This window comes from Alnus glutinosa, chromosome 9 (genome assembly GCF_958979055.1).
Source record: "Alnus glutinosa chromosome 9, dhAlnGlut1.1, whole genome shotgun sequence".
Classification (NCBI taxonomy): Eukaryota; Viridiplantae; Streptophyta; class Magnoliopsida; order Fagales; family Betulaceae; genus Alnus; species Alnus glutinosa.
This window is the reverse complement of record NC_084894.1, coordinates 558,770-581,042: the sequence shown is the minus strand read 5'-3', so window position 1 is coordinate 581,042 and position 22,273 is coordinate 558,770. Positions and strand designations below refer to the sequence as shown.

At 37.8% G+C, this 22,273-nt stretch overlaps 2 protein-coding genes across 2 annotated transcripts; both read right to left on the bottom strand.

Moving 5' to 3' along the window:
* Positions 1 to 6,017: 6,017 nt before the first annotated feature.
* LOC133877627 (uncharacterized) lies at positions 6,018 to 6,638 on the bottom strand. Its single transcript, XM_062316016.1, has 2 exons — positions 6,414 to 6,638; positions 6,018 to 6,251 (listed from the first exon to the last, which is right to left on the bottom strand). Exons 1-2 carry the CDS (start codon positions 6,636 to 6,638, stop codon positions 6,018 to 6,020), a joined length of 459 nt encoding a protein of 152 aa, XP_062172000.1.
* Positions 6,639 to 16,997: 10,359 nt separating this feature from the next.
* On the bottom strand, positions 16,998 to 21,240 carry LOC133877626 (protochlorophyllide-dependent translocon component 52, chloroplastic-like). Its single transcript, XM_062316015.1, has 6 exons — positions 21,032 to 21,240; positions 20,434 to 20,519; positions 20,163 to 20,175; positions 19,836 to 19,971; positions 18,136 to 18,323; positions 16,998 to 17,489 (listed from the first exon to the last, which is right to left on the bottom strand). The coding sequence occupies exons 1-6, from the start codon at positions 21,223 to 21,225 to the stop codon at positions 17,234 to 17,236; spliced, it is 873 nt and encodes a 290-aa protein (XP_062171999.1). The 5' UTR covers positions 21,226 to 21,240; the 3' UTR covers positions 16,998 to 17,233.
* Positions 21,241 to 22,273: the final 1,033 nt, after the last annotated feature.

Sequence of the window (22,273 nt, the reverse complement as noted above, 5' to 3'; positions counted from 1 at the left end):
GGCCTTCTTCAAAATCAGGTCACTGAGCTTAACAACTGGCCAAAGGTTGTGTTGTGAACTATTTTGGCCAACAAGCGATGAGAGGGAGCCAATGCGCCGATCCTGATGGTGGTGTGGTGCTCCTCTCTTCCTCTGTCCTTTGGCGAACCTGGCGTTGGGAACTAATTGTAGACATGATTCTGCACAAAAAGACCAACAAGATTTTGCCAAAATAATCCAAAAAAAAATTATGCTTGTTAGGTCATGAGAAAAATTGGGCAAAATAACGGCAGTACAAAGGACTTCTGCAAAAATAGAGAAAACAAATATCACAATTTAGTCCTAAAAAGTAGCACCACAAATAATCCCAATATGGTAGACATAAGCTCCTCATATACACAAACATTCCTAAAGAAACCAACATTCTAACAATTTTTTTTAATTTTTTTTTTTTAAGAGAATAAGGTTAAAAGGAATACCTGGAATGTGAAATAATGCGCAAAAAGACAAGGAGCAACAAAAAGCGAAAAGCTCACAAACTTTACTCATAAGCTGCCAAAAAGAAGGATTTTGTGGGGTATGGTGGAGAGAGCGGCACTCTGGGGTATAAATAGCCTCTGTGGGGTCCCCGTCCAGATGGTGAACTAATGCCGTCCGGACGCGCGCTGCCTCGAAAATGAGCAGACTGGTCACGCGCATCCGGACGATTAATCTTAACCGTTCGTCCGATGCTGGCCGCGTGCGTCCGGACGTTAAACAACTCTTGTCCGAACGGCTAAGCTCCATCCTCGTCCGGACGCCAAGAAACTACCGTCCAGACTCTCCACATTGAAACAACAGAAAATTGAGGAAAATTTACAGAAATCAAATTTTTCTCAAGTCAATTTGAGAACACGCATGTATAATCCATTGATAACACAATCAGAGAGCATCTTAAAACTAAATAGAGATACAAAAGAGAGTTGAGATTTTAATTAGCACAAATAAGTTCTTGAACATGTAAAATTCAAACAGCTAACTCAACTCATGCAATGCGTGTGTGTGTGAAGACAAAAACCCACAAGGTATGACTTTCAATGTCATGACAAAGAGCAACCAGATTTCCAAGACAAGAGAGAGAATCATTGACAGATTAGTCAAAAGTTAAACCTTATAACTTACTAGGGCCTAACCACCCTCATTTGATACACTCCCCCTGAGATACATCACCTACTTATTTTACTTGTACCATGAAGGACAATGTAAAATTTTTTACTTGCATGTAAATGGCAAGGCATAAAGCAATTTCAGCACATAAGCAGTAATTAAAGAATTTAAAGCACAGAATTCATAGGAATGACTGCTTAATTCTTATGGTGCTACAACTATAGGGCATGCTAGAGTTTTTAGGTGCTATGTTCAACTAGCATATGATCAATTTGGCCATTTTATCACAAACTTCTTCTCTTATTCAAAATTTCTAGAAACAAAAAGTCAAAGAAGGAAAGATGTACCTTCAGGGGAGTCCTGGATAATGCACATTTTCATCGCATGAAAAAAGAAGCTATCCTACTTTTGCATAAACAGGAAAAACACTTGGCAGATATAAGCATAAACTTTCAATTATATCTAAGCAAAGTAGATTAATGCACACCGAATTGAGATATCAGGAGAAAGCACATATGATATCTAATCATGCCAAGAGAAAAAAATTATCCTTCAAATTCTCCCCAATTTTTTTTTATTTATTAAAAAAAAAACAATGCAATATGAAAATGACATCATATGCAAGGCAAGATCAAACCTGTGAATACTCAATGATACCACTACAGCAAAACAGTCGTTCGACCTGCTTTTTCTGTCTTCCCCAACAAATACCTGCAAAATTCTCTCAAGAGAAATAGAGGGCAAAGGAAAACACTGGTTCCTAGATTACATACAAAATATAACAAGTGAGATACGCAATTAAACCTGATGCCATAGGATTAGGAACCAAATCCTAGGCATAAACACCCGATCCTGCTAGGTGCGTTTGTTTTCCTTCATGGGGTGACTGTCCTTCTTAACCCAAGCCTGCCTTCCTGTGGGTGATTGTTGATAGGACTGCATCATCCACTCCATCATGCTCTACATCCAGATAGGTGGTCCATTGTGGTATTGACCTTCTTCCACCTTCTGAGGCCTTCTAACTTGCTTGGATTTGTTCTTGAGGTTGCTACTGTGATTGGCTGGTACAAATCGCTGCTGAGGCTGCTGATACTGAGATAACTAAACTTTAGGAGCATGAGACCAATGGGCTTGATATTGATGCCTCGGTGCTTGTCCCCATGGTGCTTGGTAGGGTGCCTGATGCTGGGCTGCAAATCTAGTGCCATTATTAGCCTACTGGGGCACTTCTTTCTTGGTCTTAACTTTCTGAGCCTTCAGGAGGGAGCACTGAGGACGAACATGCCCACTTAGGCCGCAGTGATGGCATATGGGAGCTCTTCTGATGGAATGAGGCTTCTGAGTGCCTGGAACATCATCATTGAGCTTGTCCTTCCCTTTATCTTCAGCAGTGGGAGGAGGCTCTGGGTCTGTAGGTTTCACAAATACAGTCTTTGAAGTAGAGGGAGCATCAGAAGAGGGAGCTACATAACCAAGACCAGTCTTGTCAGTTGGGCTCTTTTGTATTGACAGCATACGAGCCAGCTTCTCATCAGTGACTCTTTCAAGCTGGAGTTGCGTCTTTAGTAGTTTCTCCTCAAGTTCTTGTATTCTTAGCAGCAACGAACTCTTCTCAGTCTATAAGTTGTTCAGATCATAGAGGTGCTGCTTTCGACCTTCCCTCAGCTTCTCATACTCTATGTAGAGTGTTTTGTAAGCTTCATTGAGCTCTTCTCCATTGTCACTATGCTCTGAGTAATATGAGTGATCTTCTTCAATGAGCGAAGCCACAAAGGCTAGAAATTTCTCAGACTCTAGAGCTTCTTCTTCTGACTCATCACTGAGAGTCACATTGTACGCCTTCCTCTTGCCCTTCTTAAGATTCCTGCAATCGGCCCGGACATGCCCAAAGCCTGAGCATTCAAAACATCGAGGTCCTCTAGGATCTTTCTTCTCTTCTTCCTCATGTTCAGCTTCTCTGGGAGGTTTCTTTACTCTTTCAGAAAACTTCTTCTTGAACCGATCATCTTTCATCAGTCTTTTGAAATTCTTGGCTAACATAGTCACAACTTTTTCTTCATCCTCAGAGTCATCTTCAGATAAGGCTTCTACCTTCTTCTTGGAAGCTTTTACGGCAATGGTCTTTAATTTCTTGACCAAGGGCAGAAACAGCTCATATGTTTGAAGAGATCCTACCAACTCTTCAATCTTCATCTCCTCAAGATCCTTGCTTTCCTCAATCGTCGTTACCTTGATCCTGAAACGCTTGGGCAAAGATCTAAGAATTTTTCGGATGAGTTTTACATCTGAGATAGGCTTCCCTAGACTCACCATGGAGTTTCTCAGGTCACTCATCTTGGAGTAAAACTCTCCAAATGTCTCAACTTTCAACATCTTAATTTCTTTAAATTTTGAAATCAACATTTGAAGTTTGGCAGATTTTACAAGTTTTGTGCCTTCATATGTTGTTTCCAAAATTCGCCATGCTTCTTGGGCTGATTCGTAGTTTGAAATTTTTGCGAATTCAGATGGAGAAAGTGTTTGGCATAGAGCATGGGGGTCTTTATCATTTGAAAGACGAGTGGCTTTCTAAGGGACAAAATAGTGTGCAATAGTGTGCAACAAAATATCACAATGCAGAATTTAAATGAGATAGATATTTTGTTGACGAAGTGGAAACTCAGTTAAGAGAAAAACTACTCATGGGCAGCCAAACCCAGGATATCCACTATTCAGAAGACAAAGCTAGATACAAGACAGTAACACTCACATACACCAGATGCAATGGTCGTACCTTGATCTCTAACGTGTAACCCAACACGAACGCTTTCCAACTAGGTCTCCTACATTAAGGGGTCTTCAATGGAATCCTTTACCTTAGGGCCGACCCCTAAGATAGACTTCAGATGTAGCGCATCAACAACACACTTGCAAAGGCTTCAAAGGTAACTTAATCAGCTCAATGATCTCTCAAAATAACTTCTCTGAGCACTTGTGGAATTCAAATACCGAATTCTTGCAGTTCTCAATGCCCAAATGGCCTCTATTTATAGGCTAAGGTGCAGAATGAGCGATTGATGTAATATGTACGGATGCCGTCCGGACGGTGAACCTGGGCCGTCCGAACGGACAACTGTGCGACAGAATTTTTTGAGACTTTCGCTGAAAATCTTTCCTGTTTGAGAGTTGCGTCCGAACGGTAAGACACAATCGTTTGGACGATCGCACATCCATTGCAAGTAACTTCCATATAAGGCTTCATGCGTTCGGACCATGGGGATGAGTGTCCGAACGGCTGAACTTCAACACGCAATTTCCATATTTGTTATGCATGCGTCCAGATCATGGTAGGCAGTCGTCCGAACGGTTTAAGTCGAATTGACAATTTTCTTAACTGTTGAACACACGTCCAGACCAAGGTTAACTGACGTCCGGACGGTGGTATTTAAATTGCGATTCTTACCTTATGTATGTGCGCGTCCGGACAGGAATCCACGTCTTTCGGAAGGTTGAAGAAATCTTCCCTTAAATTGAACTTGGAAATAATCTGAAGCTGATCGATCACTGATAGGCGTCCGTACGGGCTGTTGAGATGTCCGGATGGATGCAATGCTAGAACAGTAGCTTCTCGATATAGTAGAGGTCCAGACGGAAAACACAGAATGTGGCCAATCCAAACTAACACATATAAAAATATATATTTTCTCAGTAAGTGGAATACCCACCTCAGATTGCTTGTACTTCCAAATATCCAAATGACTCTAAGCTCTACCGCAATGTGCCGTTAAAACACAATACATTGCATTAATTAGCATTCCAACTAATAATCGTACCTAGTGGCATTTTGAATCGCTCAAAAGTCATTTTACTAATTTACCCATAAAGCTCTAACATTCCTAAGTATCTTATTAAACCTAACATTGCTAACCCATAAGCATAACTTCGGGTTAACCACAATGATATAGTATTTTAATAAAATACCCAAAACTAATGTCTAGGGAAAACTTACCAAAAGTTCACCAAGCAGTGACCAAATGCTCGGGATGCTCCTGGCAACTCCAAACCCCACCAAACCTATAGAAAATGTCAAGTTAAACTCATTTCTATAAGATTTAACAAAAACCTCTAAATGATGCAAGTTTAGCTATTTACCTCAAAACGTTCAGTCAAAACATAGATCGGGCTTCGAGGATTACGTTATCGAAGTCGGATCTAAGATTGGACGGCTAGATTTCAAGATATCACGGTTTTTGAGTGAAAAACCGTAGAGAAATAGTAAGGAAAACCGGAGAGAAAGAAAGAAATGGGCGTACTGCCCATTTTAATTCAAACCCCATCTGGACGAGCATCTCAAACCGTCCTGACGCGTGCCATTTAGGAAAACATGCGCCGCATGGCAGACCGTCCAGACAGACACCGACTACCGTCCGGACGCACGTCGTTTAAGAAGATCGTGCACCGCTCGTTGCGAACCGTTCGGACACTTTAAAGCAAGCGTCCGGACACGCGTGGAATGAGGCGTCCTCCACGTGGTGATAAGGTATCGTTCGGACGAGCCTGTTGAGCCGTCCAGACGCGCCATATTAATTTTATTTATTTAATCCATTTTTTTTGCATTTATTTCATTTCTCCTTCATTCTCTCACATTTTCTCATTGTATAATTTATTTCTATGGTCCATATAATACTCTCTGCGCGTCCCATTGTATTTTCTAGTCGTCTAGTTAATTTTTAATTGTCTATCCCAATAAATTCTATTCCCAAAATAGTCCATAATATTTGGGACATCACATCACTCCCTCCTTATAAAATTTCGTCCTTGAAATTTGAACATAAATCACTATATCATACACGTACATGCATTTCTTATCAAATTAATAAACATAGGTATGAGTAAACGAAGCATACCTAGGTTTACTCGAATAGGTGTGGATACTTATCCTGCATCTGCTGCTCCAGCTCCCATGATGCTTCCTCAATCCCGTAATTCCTCCATAAAATCTTCACGAGAGGAATGGTCCTAGTCCTCAACTGTTGCTCCTTGCGATCCAAAATTTGCACTGGCAACTCTTCATACGTCAAATTAGGCTGAATGTTAAGAGGCTCATGACGTATTACTTGTGATGGATCGTGAACACACTTTCGTAGCTGTGAGACGTGAAATACGTCGTGAACTCCCGCAAAATTAGGAGGCATCTCAATCTTGTACGCTAAAGGGCTTACTTGTTTTATCACTTAAAACGGTCCAACATACCTTGGACTAAGCTTCCCCTTGTTGCCAAAACGATAAACATTCCGCATGGGAGATACCTTTAGATATACAAGGTCACCAACTGTGAACTCGAGCTTACTGCGATGCTTATCCGCATAACTTTTCTGTCGGCTCTGAGCGGTGAGCATCCGCTTACGAATAAGTCCAATCTTCTCTTTCATCTCTTGTACCAACTCTGGCCCCAAAAACCGATTCTCGCCAACTTCATCCCAATACAGAGGTGATCTACATTTGCGTCCATACAACGCCTCGTATGATGCCATGCCAATAATTGCCTAAAAGCTGCTATTGTAGGCAAACTCAACCAATGATAAATGGCGTATCCAACTCCCTTTGAAGTCCAACACGCACAACCTAAGAATATCCTCAAGGGACTGAATGGTTCTCTCGGATTGGCCGTCGGTTTGCGGATGGTAAGTTGTGCTAAAGTTCAGCTTTGTACCCATAGCACTCTGCAGCTTCTCCCAAAACCTTGAAGTAAACCATGGATTACGGTCCGACACAATTGAGATAGGCACTCCATCAGCTTCTCCACGTCTGGCCCTATCCATGAGATCCTGCAACTCCAGATCATCTTCCTGTGTCATTATGATTCTATCATCACTCATAGATTCAACCACAAATGTTGCCATGATAGGAGGTCCACCTGTCATGAACTCATCAATCTGTACAACGACAAACTGCTGAGATAGCTGGCTCAAAATTTCTTTTGAATCTATCTCATCTTCCCTATACTTCCTACTCAACGCATCTGCTACTACGTTAGCCTTAGCAGGATGATAAAACATTTGGCTATTGTAATCCTTCAAGACCTTGAGCCATCTCCTTTGTCTCATATTTAAATCCTTGTGTAAAAATGTATTTGAGACTCCGGTGATCTGTATGAATCTCGCACTTCTTACCATAAAGGTAGTGCCTCCATATTTTCAACGCATGCACCACTGCTGCCAACTCCAAATCATGAGTAGGGTAGTTTTTCTCAAGTTCCTTCAGCTGTCTCGAAGCATAAGCCACAACTCAGTCTTGCTACATAAGGACACCTCCCAGTCCTTTCTTCAATGCGTCGGTATATACAACATACCCAACTGACTCCATAGGTAATGCCAATACCGGTGCAGTGACCAACCTGTGCTTCAATTCCTGGAAACTTGCTTCACATTTATCACACCACACAAAATGAGCATTCTTCCTTGTAAGGGCGGTGAGCGGCCCTGACAAAGAGGAGAATCCCTCAATGAATCTCCTGTAATAATCTGCTAAGCCCAAAAAGCTACGAATTTCCTGTACGCTTGTTGGCCTTTCCCAATCAACCACAGCCTGCACTTTTGTTGGATCCACAGCCAGTCCATCCCTGTTCACAACATGGCCTAAGAATGACACTTCTTCCAGCTAGAATTCACACTTCTTAAACTTGGCAAACAGTCTCTCTTCACGCAGTTTCTCCATCACAATTTTTAAGTGTCTTTCGTGCTTGGCATAATCGGCCGAGTAGACCAATATGTCGTCAATAAACACTACTACAAAGGAATCCAAGTATTCATGGAACACCCGATTCATTAGGTCCATGAACACTGACGGATCATTAGTTAACCCAAAAGACATCATTAGGAACTCATAGTGGCCATGCCTTGTTTGGATCGCAGTCTTTGGAATGTCCTCTTCTCGAACCCTCAACTAGTGGTACCCTGAAAGGAGATCTATCTTTGAGAATACTGTAGCTCCCTTGAGTTGATCGAACAAGTCGTTGATCCTAGGTAAGGGGTACTTGTTCTTGATGGTGACCATGTTCAGTTCACGATAATCTATACACATCTGCATAGACCCATCCTTCTTCTTCACAAACAGCACCGGTGCTCCCCACGGTGATACACTTGGGCGATTGAAGCCTCGGTCTAGTAGCTCCTGAAGTTGTTCCTTCAATTCCCTTAATTCAGTCGGTGCCATACGATAGGGTGCCTTGTGGATAAGCTGAGTCCCTGGTACCAAGTCGATGGAGAACTCCACATCACGATCAGGTGGCAAACCTGTGATTTTAGAGAAAACATCCGAGTAGTGACATACAATCGGAATGTCTTCCAGCTTAGCTCGAGTCTCTAGCTTAGCCTAAACATATACTAGGTAGGCTTGCGCTCCATCTCTAACATTCTTGATAGCTTGTACGGTGAAAAGGAGTGGCGGAGTAGACTGCACATTGGATCCGCAGAATGTAAACTCCTTCATGCCATGTGGTCGGAAGGTAACTTCCTTCCTGCGACAATTGATACTAGCATCGTACTTCACTAATCAATCCATGCCCAGAATAACATCAAAGCCCAGCATGCCAAATACCGCAAGCTTTGTTGGCAAAGTTCTCCATTCAATTACTATGGGACAATTATTCACACCCTTCCTACAAGTGATAGTGTCACCCACCGGAGTAGTCACGCACATATTAAGCTCTAGTGGTTCAGTGGCCAGTCTACACAACTTTACATATGACGATGAGATAAACGAATGTGTAGCACCCGAATCAAACAACACGCAAGCTATGCTAACAAACAATGGAATTGTACCTGTGACTACATCAGTTGCATTCTCCCCAGCATGAACGCTATCTGGAGTAAGAGAGTAAACTCGTGCTGATGTCGCAGGCCTTGGCTGATTAATGCTAGTCTGTGATCCCTGCCCCCTATTCGTACCCATCTGAGTGCACTCTTTAGCGAAGTAGCCAGACTCGCCACATCGGTAGCACGCATTCGTCCCAGTCTTGCACTCACCAGAATGCAGCTTCCCACACGTTCTATATCGTGGTTGGCCACCACTGCCCTGACTAGAATAAGAACTCGCCCTTCCCTAAGACCCCATACTGCTACTCCCAGATTGTCTCTTAGATGGCGGTGGGAGAGGTGCTCCAATAGATGCCAATTGTTTCTTGCTGACAAAATCCACAACTGCAACTCTAATCCCCTTTTCTGCCATGGTGGCTGTATGCACCATATCAGTAAAGTCTGTCACCTTGAGAAAGATGATCCTCTCCAATATATGCCACATCAGGCCATCACGAAACCTTTCCGCTTTTGTTTCCTCATTAGGAACGAGAGATGGAGCATACCTTGACAACTTTTGAAATTCAACTACGTAGCATTCAACTGACATAGTCCCCTACTTCAGATCCTAAAAATTCCTTGCACACTGTTGTCTCTGCGCACGAGGAAAGAAGCGATCGTTGAACTCCTGCTTGAAACGCTCCCAGGGGATAGGGACACCCTGCCCATACTTTCTAGTCAGGTCAAGCTTTTTCGACTTCCACCAATAATTAGCTTCACCCTTGAGCTTCAGACCTGCATAAGCTACTTTCTGGCTTTCTGTGTAGTTCAACATTTCAGTCAAATCCTCATGTGAAGTACTCCAATCATCAGCCATCATAGGCCCCTCTTCACCGAAGAACTCAGGTGAGTTCTGTAGACTGAAAAATGCCGAGGAACACCCGACATCAAGGCTGCAACAAACTGACCCATATCAGGCATAGGCGGAGGAGGTGGTGGTGGTGCATTACCGCCACTTTGATGATCAGACTCCTCATCTCGATAGCGGTGTGGAGCTCGGCGTCTTCTAGGCGGCATATTCTTGTCTGCACAATAAAATGCCACTTAAACAACACAGAACAAGAGAGGTTAAATGCATCACAATATCCATGTAATGCATACAAGAATCCTAAAATTTCCTTTTATTCGTTTTTAAGTTTTCAGAATCCTAAGGCTCTTACTTTACGCTTAGACTTTAACTCAACCCTAGGTTTTCGCCTTCTACTTTTCCTAACATATCCTAGAACTAACTGCTCTGATATCATTTGCTGTGACGACCTTTTTTTTTTTTCTTTTTTTTCTTTTTTTTAAAAAAAAAACGTAAAACGAGTCATCACAGTGGCATGACTACATGTCGCTCAGCCAACATAGGCACATGCCCATAACATGCACTTGATATACAGAGTTACATCTACAGCGAAAGAAATCATAATATCATTAATCAAGCAGAAAAGCATAACTATAAACAAACCTGTTATCGAACAAATGTGAGCCATAACACAAACCTATCTGTTTAAAGTTTAACTACATATAACTATTACAAAAGAATGGCTTATATAAAATAATTTGTGATACATACGTCACAAGCCATATACAAAATCACCCAAAAATAAGGACACCATAGTCGTACCCCACTACGACTGTCGCTACGAACATCAATCGTAGTAACCAAAATAATGTGCTGCCAGATCATCGTCGGCCTCACGGGTACCTGCAATCACAGGAATATCATCTACACATTTGTGGTGGTATCCACATCCGCATTGGTGAAATGATGAGTTCACCGCCTTAGCATGAAACACACTAAGACCTCAGTGGTATAAGACTAACTGAGTTTTTGCAAAGAACCAACCTTTATTTTATTTTTAGTCGTGCGAGCACTATATTAGCCACAATTTATCAATAGCTAATGCTGCAAACACTGACTATTCAGAAATCATTTAAAACATACTAAATAGTTGGAAAAATATGTAGAAGTTCCAGTCATCCCTCCTTGGAAGTTTCCACATACAGACCCCTCTATGATAATACTTTTCATTGGTCGCTCAGACATATGTGCACACGATTACTCCATCATAGATATCACGCATACACATAAGTCTTAAGCAAGGAACATGGCATCTTACTCTTCCATACTAGGATAATATCCTTCAACAAAACACTTGCAACACCATCTCTAATCGTATTTCAGTTTCGTGCCTTGAACGTCAGTAGATCATGAGAGCACTAGAGTTAAACTCAATCATACTAACATGTCTTTCCTAAAGAACAATAACAGTCAACCTTCTTACTCATAGACATACCATTACTCGCGCCTCGGCAGTCATGTATCCATGTACTTTCAAGTTCAATGTATGACATCTTAACACATGACTATCCGATAGAAATATACATAAGTTCTTTTCCATTAAAACTCTTATGCATACTAATACGTCTAGCAAAACTACTCATAGCATAAAAACATCACTCATAAAACTATGTTATACATGATATGCATGAACTAGGGCTAATAATGCTGCTGATACTGATATGCTGCTGATACTGTTATGCTGCTGATATTGATACTGCTGGGGTATGTATGCTCTATACTACATGCTCTATGTTCTGTGCCTGACCAATATATATTTCACTACTGTATCATGCTGAAATCATGCAGTTGCTAAATCACGTTTCCTTAAAACTAAACAAATCCCACATTTTATCAATCACTTTGAAAACATTCAAAACCTAGTTTCTTCATAAAACTTGAACAATTTCAACATGACATATTCTCAAACTCAAAACATAGTTTCATAAAACGTAAACAGTTTCAACATGACATGTTCTCAATAATTTGCATAATTTAAATCTCAACCGCAGAACATAACACTTTAAACCAATTCAATACTTTTCACTATTACACTATTTCTTAAACATTATTGATATAGTTTAAACATAATCGAAACTAAACAAATCATTTCAAAACATACATTTCATCATATGGTTGGTTCGGTTTCATAAACATTATATATATTTTTATCAATCCAATACATATAAAAATATATATTTTCTTAGAGAGTGGAATACCCACCTCTGATTGCTTGTAATCCTAAATATCCAAATGACTCTAAGCTCAACCGCAATTTGCCGCTAAAACACAATACATTGCATTAATTAGCATTCCAACTAATAATCGCACCTAGTGGCATTTTGAATCGCTCAAAAGCCATTTTACTAATTTACCGATAAAGCTCTAGGATTCCTAAGTATCTTATTAAACCCAACATTGCTAACCCATAAGCATAACTTAGGGTTAACCACAATGATATAGCATTTCAATAAAATACCCAAAACTAATGTCTAGGAAAACTAACCAAAAGTTCACCAAGCAGTGACCAAATGCTCGGGATGCTCCTGGCAACTCCAAACCCCACCAAACCTATAGAAAATGTCAAGTTAAACTCATTTCTACAAGATTTAACAAAAACCTCTAAATGATGCGAGTTTAGCTATTTACCTCAAAACGTTGGTCAAAACGTAGATCGGGCTTCGAGGATTACATTATCAAAGTCGAATCTAAGATTGGACGGCTAGATTTCAAGATATCATGGTTTTTGAGTGAAAAACAGTAGAGAAATAGTGAGGAAAACTGGAGAGAAAGAAAGAAATGGGCATACTGCCCATTTTAATTCGGACCCCGTTCGGACGAGCATCTCAAACCGTCCGGACGTGTGCCATTTAGGCAGACCGTCCGAATAGACACCGACTACTGTCCAGACGCCCGTCGTTTAAGAAGATAGTGCACTGCTCGTTGCGAATCGTCCAGACACTTTAAAGCAGGTGTCCGACGCACGTGGAATGAGGCATCCTCCATGTGGTGATAAGGTATCGTCCGGACGAGCCTATTGATCCGTTCGGATGCGCCATATTAATTTTATTTATTTAATCCATTTTTTGCATTTATTCCATTTCTCCTTCATTCTCACACATTTTCTCAATGTATAATTTATTTTTATGGTCCATATAATACTCTCTGCGCATCTCATTTTATTTTCTAGTCGTCTAGTTATTAATTGTCTATCACAATAAATTCTATTCCCAAAATAGCCTATAATATTCGAGACATCACACAGCACGCGCCTACAAGTGGATCTCATTCCCTGTTGTGTGTTTCACACGCTTCGTCATTTGCCATCGCTCTTGCTTCCTCCTGTCACCGCCTCCGCTCTCCTCCCTCCTCTGTCATGACAGATGCCGCTAACTTGCTCTATGTTTTTATTTGTTTTTTGTAATTTTGTTGGTGTTTTATTTTCTGTGATTGTAACTGGGTTTCATTCTTCATAAACGGACCCTCTTCGATTTATGACAGTGTTTCTTTAGCAACAATCATCTCACGGTGGTTGTTCCTTTCACCGGTTGGGACTCATCTTTGAGCCATTTTGCCATTTAAAATCGCCTTGTGCGGCCTCAGGAAATGCCTGGCTTGTTTATGGTTCTTCTAGAATTATAGATTACTACCATTGCTTATTGTTCTCTGTTTGTGTTTGTATTTTGCTGTCATTTCTGTTATATTTCGCTTGGTTTGTAGTTTGATCCCTTTCCCTTTTTTTCATATTTGAATAAAAAAAGAAAAACTCCATCTACCAAACCGTTTCACAAGTTGCAGGATTTATATAATTACCCTCTTTTTCTTTTTTTAAAATAATAATAATAATAATAATCAAATGCTCTGTTTCTAATGGTTGAGCCTCAGCTTGTGCGAGAAGGTACCTTTTGTAAACCGAGTAAAGATATTCATCATCACGTCATACCGCGTGGTGAAGGTAGGTGGAAAACTAAAAGGAAATTCTGTTGTAGATGGTCTGCATTAAAAAAGCTTTGACAGGTCTAACATAAAATTCTCTGATTTCTTGGATCGAAGACATGTAAGAACGAGTCTACATGGATAGATAATGATTACTGACTAGATAATAAATGATACCATTTTTTCATCCACAATGTGACCACCGTGAGCATATCTATTCAATTTCGGTCTAGATATTGAATTTTTAGAATTAGAGTTAAATTTTAATTCTAATTATAAATATCGAGGTAAAAAATTATGTTTGGGTGTTGAATTTTGAGATTGAAAAAAGTTATATTTTATTGGTAAGAAATGATTGGAAGTTTAAAAAGTTGTATATAATAATTGGTATTTTGAAAAGTTGTGTGAAATAATAATTTAAATAATAATAATTTATTATATATTGATTATTTAATTAAAAATAAATAAATAATTTTTTTTATAAAAAAAATAATTGAAATCAAAATTAAAAATTAAAAAAAATAATAAAAAATGAAGCAAGGGGTGGCTGCCAACCAGAGGAGGTAGGGGGTGGCCGCGCGGCCACCCCCAGTAGTCGGGGGAGGCCGCGCGGCCTCCCCCAAGAGGGTCAGGCTGGCAGCCACCCCTTTGTTTTTTTTTTTTTAATTTCATTTATTTTTTTTTATTTAAATTATTAATATTTTATTATTTAAATGTGGGACCCACGCGTTTTTTTAGTCAACTTTTCCTGCGCGTGGGTCCCACCATTAATCTGAAAGACAGCCTTGAGAATAATAGAATTCGAGTTTTTATTCGGGTTTTTTGCGGGTGTGATGCGGATTTTCGGATTTTGAACAAATACCTGAGAAGAAAACTTATTCTTCTCTGTATCTAAACCAACCATAATAGTTTTGCAGTTTCAAAACATACACATTTAAACGTTTGATAAAATTACAATTTGTTAGCAATTTAAAAACGTATATGATTTTCTACATTTTTAAACAGTAATTTTTTAAAAACACTCTTAATTAAATGAGTTGCTTTTCAAAATTTTATTTAAAAACACATTTTTAACGTGCCAAATTGCAAGGTCAAATGGATTCTTCCCGGCAAATATTGTGACTTGCAAAGGAAGATAAGGAGATACATAAGTTCGTAGTAGATATTGTATCTTGCGAAGGAAGTTACAGAGAAATATTAAAAGATCTTTCACGGATCTGTCATATTTGATTGACAAGCTTTTGAAATGGTAAGCGGACAGAATTTGGTAAACTCTTAGAATGAAGGGATAGCTCCATAATACCCGGTCAACCACCATCGGAGCAATTTTTATTTTTATTTTTTTAAAAAAAATTCTTTCCTACTTAATATGTTTAATTTTCGTGTATAATCAAAATTTTCTTGAAAATTGAGTTGAATTTTTTTTTTTTCTACAATTCAATCTATTAATTGGATATATAGATAAAACATATGTAATTCTCATGTCCATTTCCCTCGAAGATGAGGTTGTCTTGACCACCCAAAGGCTTGGGGATAGAGGGCCGGGCTGGGGACCGTAAGGCTTGAGGAATACGATTGGGCTTGATGGGGTTAAGTTGAGGAGGGAAAATGTTAAATTTCTTTATGGTTCGTTTGGGTGTTGAATCTGAATATTATTCGAATTCATGGTACAAAATTATGAAGTTTGACTTTGTAAAATAAAATTAAAAAAAAAATTAAAAAATTAAATAAAATATGATTTATTTTTTTTAAAAAAAGTAGAATATTATTCAAAACAATCACACCATAACTATTTTACAACTTTTGATACATATCGGTATGCGATTCGAAGATGTTAAAATTATCTTTTTAATAGTTGAGGAGTGGGTTGGTGCTTCATTCCTCTACCATACCAGCCACACCAACCCACTTCTCCAAGCCAGTCAATCTTGGACTCTTTGCCCTCGTCCACTTCAAAAGAATACTATTTATCTTTCATTTCAATTAATTATTTCACATGTTAAGACTCACTTATTAAGAATGAATTTGAAGTACATAACATTGCATTTAGATTTCAAGTTAATCTCATGGACCTCTATAATACATGACCGAGTAAATGCAACAAGGATTGGCAGAGGAATCTAAGCCCTTGTCCTCACAAAATTCGTAAGGGTAATGTTACAAGTTCAACTATTTTACCACTTTTGTGTGATTTTTGAAACGTTGTAGCATGTAATTTGAGACAAATCAACTATTAAAAAGATAATTTTAACATCTTCGAATCGCATACCGATATGTATCAAAAGTTGTAAAATAGTTATGGTGTGTTTGTTTTGAATAATATTCTACTTTTTTTAAAAAAATAAATCATATTTTATTTAATTTTTTAATTTTTTTTTTAATTTTATCTTACAAAGTCAAACTTCGTAATTTTGTACCGTGAATTCGAATAATATTCAGATTCAACACCCAAACGAACCATAAAGAAATTTAACATTTTCCCTCCTCAACTTAACCCCATCAAGCCCAATCGTATTCCAAAAGTTACTACTCTGAGAGAAGTGGGTTGGTGTGGCTGGTATGGTAGAGGAATGAAGCGCCATTAATGGGCGTTTGGTGGAATAATAGAGCTAATAATCTGATAAGCTTTTAAGTTTAAACTTTATCTTCGTCATTTATCTATATTTCAATTAAAAAAGTCCATGTTATCTAATCTTACACGTGAAGGGGAGTAATAAAGTATTAATTAAATTATTAAATTTATCATTTTCTATAAGCTTAAACTTTTGGAACAATTAGTAACTTAACAAACTCCTCCATGAGATAAATATCTTCGAAAATTTCTAAATAACAAATAGACACGCGCAATTTGCATACGCATCAAGAAAACAACGGCCTTAGTTGCGGCTGTTTGTTAAAGTTTTTTTCTTCTCCTTTTTGTTTTTTATTTTCATAACACAAACAATCTAAAATATAAAACACGTGAAACTTTTTTCACGTAAAATTTATTTTATGTTTATGTCGCATTAGACCAACTTTCCAAACAAAAACTAAAAAGCATCCTCCAAAAAACCTTAAACAATAAAAGCTTTCTTATGCAATTCTTAATTCTCTCCATCCCAAAGCTCCGAAAGAAACTTGTCACTTCTAAGGTTTTCCTTTCACCCTCTCCTTGTTAAAGCTCTTCGCAAGAACACTCACTCCTTACAAGTTAGAACAGAATTACCATACTACTCAAAATAATAAAGTTAAATTTGATCCATTTTACTAATTAAACAATAAACACACCAACTGAATTTATCTTTTAAAGTAAAAATAAGACTTTGATATATTTTTATGCACTCCGCCTTGTACATTTGGATACGTGTGCTTGGAGAGGAATGCAAGCCCTTGATTTCACCCTATTTAGGCGATGCATTATATTTATGGTGCAAATATATTTTTATCTTTTACATACAATTAAGCTGATGCCATATTCACACTACTTAATATGGAGGTTTCTTAAGGCCAAACAGTAAGTGAGAGACTATTCTTAGCGAAAAGCATGATTGTAGTCATGGAAATGGAAATTTTTGTAAATGAAGTGGGCCAACCATCTGGAAGATGCAAAGCATATCACTGCCATTGATACCATTGTGGTTCTCGCAGCTGCTGACATTGCACCCTGCTTGGCTGCAGCAACAATCCCAATTAAAGCAATAGGGACAACTTGGAGGACAACTTCAAGCACATTGAGGCCTTTATATGCAACATTGCAACTACGGCAGTTCAGCACATGGGACCTGTACCTGAAAAATGTCATGAAAAATAGTTTCGATGAGCTATTTCTCATAATTGAGACAGCTAATTCTAAGGACCACCACACAAAAAAGAGGAATATGATTGTATTGATAAGAGTAGGAACTTTCTAAATCTTCTAAGAGCATCTTCAACAATGTTCTTTATTTTAACTCTTCAAAAACAACATTCTCAGCTTTCAGTGTCCAATTTTCAAAAAAAAAAAAAAGAGGACAGTTTTTCTCTAAACTAAGTTAGAGGAAATTTTTCCGACTCAATCTATTAATCTGAAATCTGTCCTTAGAGCATGCGAGAATCATGTACTCTAAGGATAAATGTCAATTTAATAGATTGTCTTAGAGAAATTGGAGGAAAATTTTCTCAAGAGAAAAGTAGTCTGAAGCCATTATAACGAGTATAATTTTGTAAGCTGATTTGATGTAAAGCATAGTTTGTGAATGATATTTGGTAAAGTAAAGGATCATGGTTTCATGGTTGCAATGAGAAACAGGTTTAGCTTCTATGCTTCTGCAGAGATCTTTGGTACTCTTGTAACATTCTCAATATCTAAGAGGAAAAGAAAAGATACCACTTTCTGGAGTAAAAAAATGGAATCAAATTGGAGCTCAAATCCACATTTGTAGTTGTCGGAATTACCTGTCCATCAGCTGTTCTTTAGGAGGAGTTTGAGAAAGAGCTCCACTATACTTGCCTCTCCAATCAACTTGACCACCAGCATACTTGTTTAACCATTTTCTAAATCCAACCACAAGAGCATCTGACTTTGTTGGTACAAAACAAGCTTTCTGCCAGTTGGTAGGACCAGCATCCATTATCTTACGCTCCTATAGAAAGAACTCAAGAGTCAGATGTTACTAATCAAATGCACTATAACGTTATTCAGTGTCTCTATTTTTGTGACTGGTAGTAATCATACATATAAAGAACAGCAGTCACAACCTATTTTCTTCTCTTCTTGCTGGAAACTAAGCTAAAGAGTAATAATTTGCTGGGAAAGAAACAAAGTTACCTATCACAGCAGGGTTGTATATCACAATTTTGTAGTGGAAAATGTGTAGCGGTCACAATTTCTATCCTATCTACTAAAAGGTTTCATTAGATTGATTAGACATTTACAAGGATTGAGAAATTTCAAAATTGAACCATCTCTGTGCAGTGTTTATGAAATAATCATAATAGTAAAGAACTGTAGTAATGCAGCAAGAGACAAATCCGAGAAAGTTGATTGAACCTGGGAAGTGATTTTCACGGCTACAAGTGCTACCTAGTATATATTTCCAACTTCCAATTCAGGAAACTCAGTTGATTTAAATAGCAACGACAAGGACATTAACAGCTAAATAAAAAAAGAATGAAGATCCTATATAGCTTAATAAATGAAGAATCAAATGTTGATATCAGAAAGGAACACATGATAACTGGTTGTTTTGTTTGGAAATAAACGGAACACCATTTTATCAGGAAGTTCACTTGTACACAAAGCTCCTAAGCATGAGGACCTATAATTTTAGAGCATTTTATCATCTCCGTGCAAAAGAGGAAGCACAATTCTAGGTCTCATCTCAAATACCTAAGGAATCCCCCTATTTGCTCAAGAAGAGGATACGATTCATACAGTCAATCTACGGCGGCACAAGAGGAAGAAAGGAGCAGCTTCAAGCATTTAAGTGTTTCTCCAGGATAGTTCTTATGGGTTATTTGGCTTAAGCAATTAAGATGTTGCTTGAGCCCATAAGGAGTCCAGAACTCAATTTGTGGCAATGCTACCAAGGAAATGAAGCATACATCTTGAAAACAAAGAAATTAAATAAAATATCTTAAAGCATGAATACTGAAAAAAGTTTTTATACTAATAAGTTGAGCATAGAGTAAATGACCATCGAGCTAAAGTTTTGTGAGAAAAGGCCAGCATGTTATTTTCATAAGGAAAATAGCTGATTGACTTTGGCCAGAACTTTGACATTACCTCAAGTTGTAAAGGGCAGGGTGAGTTTGGGTTAAGTCTTATGTTCAAATCTTGCCAACAAAAAATTAAACAAGAAAATCCTATATGTTGCTCGAATTAAGGCTTTACCTCAAATTTTCCCATCATGTGTAGTTTCTTTTTCACTCTCAAATTATATCAGGAAAGCAAGTTGGGTTTATAATATATTGAAAGTTATATCCTATATGTGATCTTACATAATAGCAGAACCCTGGAATTTCAGTATGGTTGATCTGGTGATCTTACCGATGACTTTGATTTGTAACTCGTAAAAAGAAAAGGTCATGTGTAATGGAATAAACGGATTATAAAGATGAAACAACTATGCAATTATATAAGAGATGGGAATCACCTCAATGTGAAGAAGATACAAATCAGAATCTAAAATCAGGTTTTGTCCCACATGAAACATCCATCGTGGCACAACTTTATCAATCCAAATACCAAAGTTTCTTGGGAAGGTCCATATTAGTCTGCTACTACCTGGACTAACCGGAATACAAATAAAAATCAAAGCAAATTTCTGCTGCACTGACATTTTTTGCATTAACCAAAATTTACATTAATAGAAGTACTAAGAACACAAAAAACAACAAATAAATAAGGAGGGGGGGGGGGGGGGATTCCCAATTTTGGTTGATCAGCTTAGTATGCACGATGGATCAACCTAAAGTAATACCTTCTCAGTTCCACTTGATGATGCAGATCCATTAGTTTGATCCGCCAAAGGGTTAGTATAAGCATAAAACACACACGGGGCAATAAATTTGCTTAAGCTCCACTCCTGATTTGCATTGAAGCCATTGACGTCTAACCTTTCAATCATCAATTCAAGCGGTCTGCCTCCCTCTCTATCACCTTCACTGTGAAGGCAACTTTATTTCAGTTATAAATTAAGAGAACAGGGCACATTGACTGGAAATAAGGATTATGAGAAAGTTCTTATCTGTTTTTGGGTTGTTGAGTTTTCATAATTCCAGTATGCGCATATGGAACATGAGCAGGGTCCATAAGATTTTCAATCAATACCTCGTACCTGAAAATTCAACATCAATATACTCTCGATCAGATCTGCTCTAGAGAAAATAGGTGAAAGAATAAAGAGAAAAACTAAACCCTGAATTAGAGATGCCCAGCTTCTAGTAATACATTCATTTGAAGAACTTCCATATGATATTTTTGCCAATGAAAAGGAATAAGAAAATTTTATCAGGCAAGAGGATCCAATCTCTAATGAAATTAGCCAAAATATAGAAAGAAAATATGAATACATTATATTAAACATTATGTGCCTAAAGTTATTTAATATATAACAGAAAATAAGGCCACATATAGTTACATGAGTAGAAACAATGGAGGCTCTGGGTTGGTTTGGTGAAGTTTTGAAAAGTATTTGGGGTTTTGGGTTTTAAAAAGAGTTTTGAAAATGGTGAAAATTGAGAAGTGTTTTTATGGGGGCCACATTTGAAAAAGTGTTGTATCTGGGGTCCACAAAAGAAATTTTGTTTGGTAAAGTGAGTTTAAATCAGAAGTAGTGACAGAACACACCCATAAGGAATATATCTATTTCCCATTAATTTAGTATAGGAAGGATCATCTAGTTGTGGGATGTAAGGCGGTTTTCTCTCCACAAGAATATCTTTGTATCGAGGATCAGTGTTTGGCCAAAACCAAACAATGTCGTGCTGCACGGTACTTGGATAAGCAGCTACACATGCTTTCTTGAATGTGTGCGCCTGCATAATTATTTGGAAAGGTTAATTGCCGTCACATTGCCCAAGAACTATAAATATTTGGAAACGTGGGGCATGCACTACTTTGAGAACAACATAAGAAAGCTTCACTTCAGTTTCAAACAGTGTAATATTTGATTACACATAAATGATACAAGAACAATGCAATTATATCGCATCTTCCGGTTACTTGTATGCAAGGTTATCACAAATAGCAACCTGCAGTGTGCTGGAACAATCCAAAGAATTGGAGAGTCCAATGCCTAAAGAATAAATTGGGTGACCTAGACAATTCATCATATTTTTTCTTTCTAATTTCCCCTGTAAATCTACACATAAAGATGTCAAAATTAAAAAACCATTGGAATGGAGAATATTGAAAGATGGATAAGAGACAAAAGGAATGACCATAGCACATGAAGAGCATAACATCATTAGGGACACTTATTGATACTCCTTCACATTCAAACACTTTTTTTTTTTAGAATTTAGTTATAACCTAATGAGTTATAGTCTCATAAGATCTATCATTTTAAAAAATATGTCACAATTTCATAGGATTATGACACATCAAGTTAAAACTAAGTTCTGAAAAAATAAAATAAAAAAATGTTGGGATGTCAAGCATTTCTCTAAAAGAAATCATGTTAGTTGGTATATAATGAGTACAAAGAGTAGCATTACTCTATCAAATTATTTATATGAGTAATGTTATATGTTACTTTTTTCTCGCTGGACCGGTGTGGTAGTTTTTATCAACTTTTAAATTTTTATTTTATTTTTAATAATAACTGATTCAAGAATTGGCGAACATTATCACATCAATATAGCAAAATAATGTGTAATATGTAACATTACTTTATTTATAAAATATGTGAATTTTGTCTTTGCTCTTTTAGCAATTTCATTATGATATTTAATCGGCAGTTTGGGTTTAAAAAAAAAAAAAAAAAAATTTGAAATAAGAAAAGCAATTATATATCACGCTGACATGGCAACTTGCTCATGATAAGAGTAACGGGGTACCCAACTCACTGATGTAGACAATCCAACACCC

What these genes read in the sequence shown, in the direction of transcription:
- LOC133877627 (XM_062316016.1), bottom strand. Translation starts at nt 6,638, where the DNA reads ATGGCATCATACGAGGCGTTGTATGGACGCAAATGTAGATCACCTCTG. An exon ending in GTGACCTTGTATATCTAAAG is followed by an intron (nt 6,252 to 6,413) that starts GTATCTCCCATG and finishes CACGTCTCACAG; the next exon opens with CTACGAAAGTGTGTTCACGA.
- LOC133877626 (XM_062316015.1), bottom strand. Translation starts at nt 21,225, where the DNA reads ATGCAGGCGCACACATTCAAGAAAGCATGTGTAGCTGCTTATCCAAGT. An exon ending in TGTATCTTCTTCACATTGAG is followed by an intron (nt 18,324 to 19,835) that starts GTGATTCCCATC and finishes TTCTTTCTATAG; the next exon opens with GAGCGTAAGATAATGGATGC. An exon ending in AAAGAACAGCTGATGGACAG is followed by an intron (nt 17,490 to 18,135) that starts GTAATTCCGACA and finishes GACATTTTTCAG; the next exon opens with GTACAGGTCCCATGTGCTGA.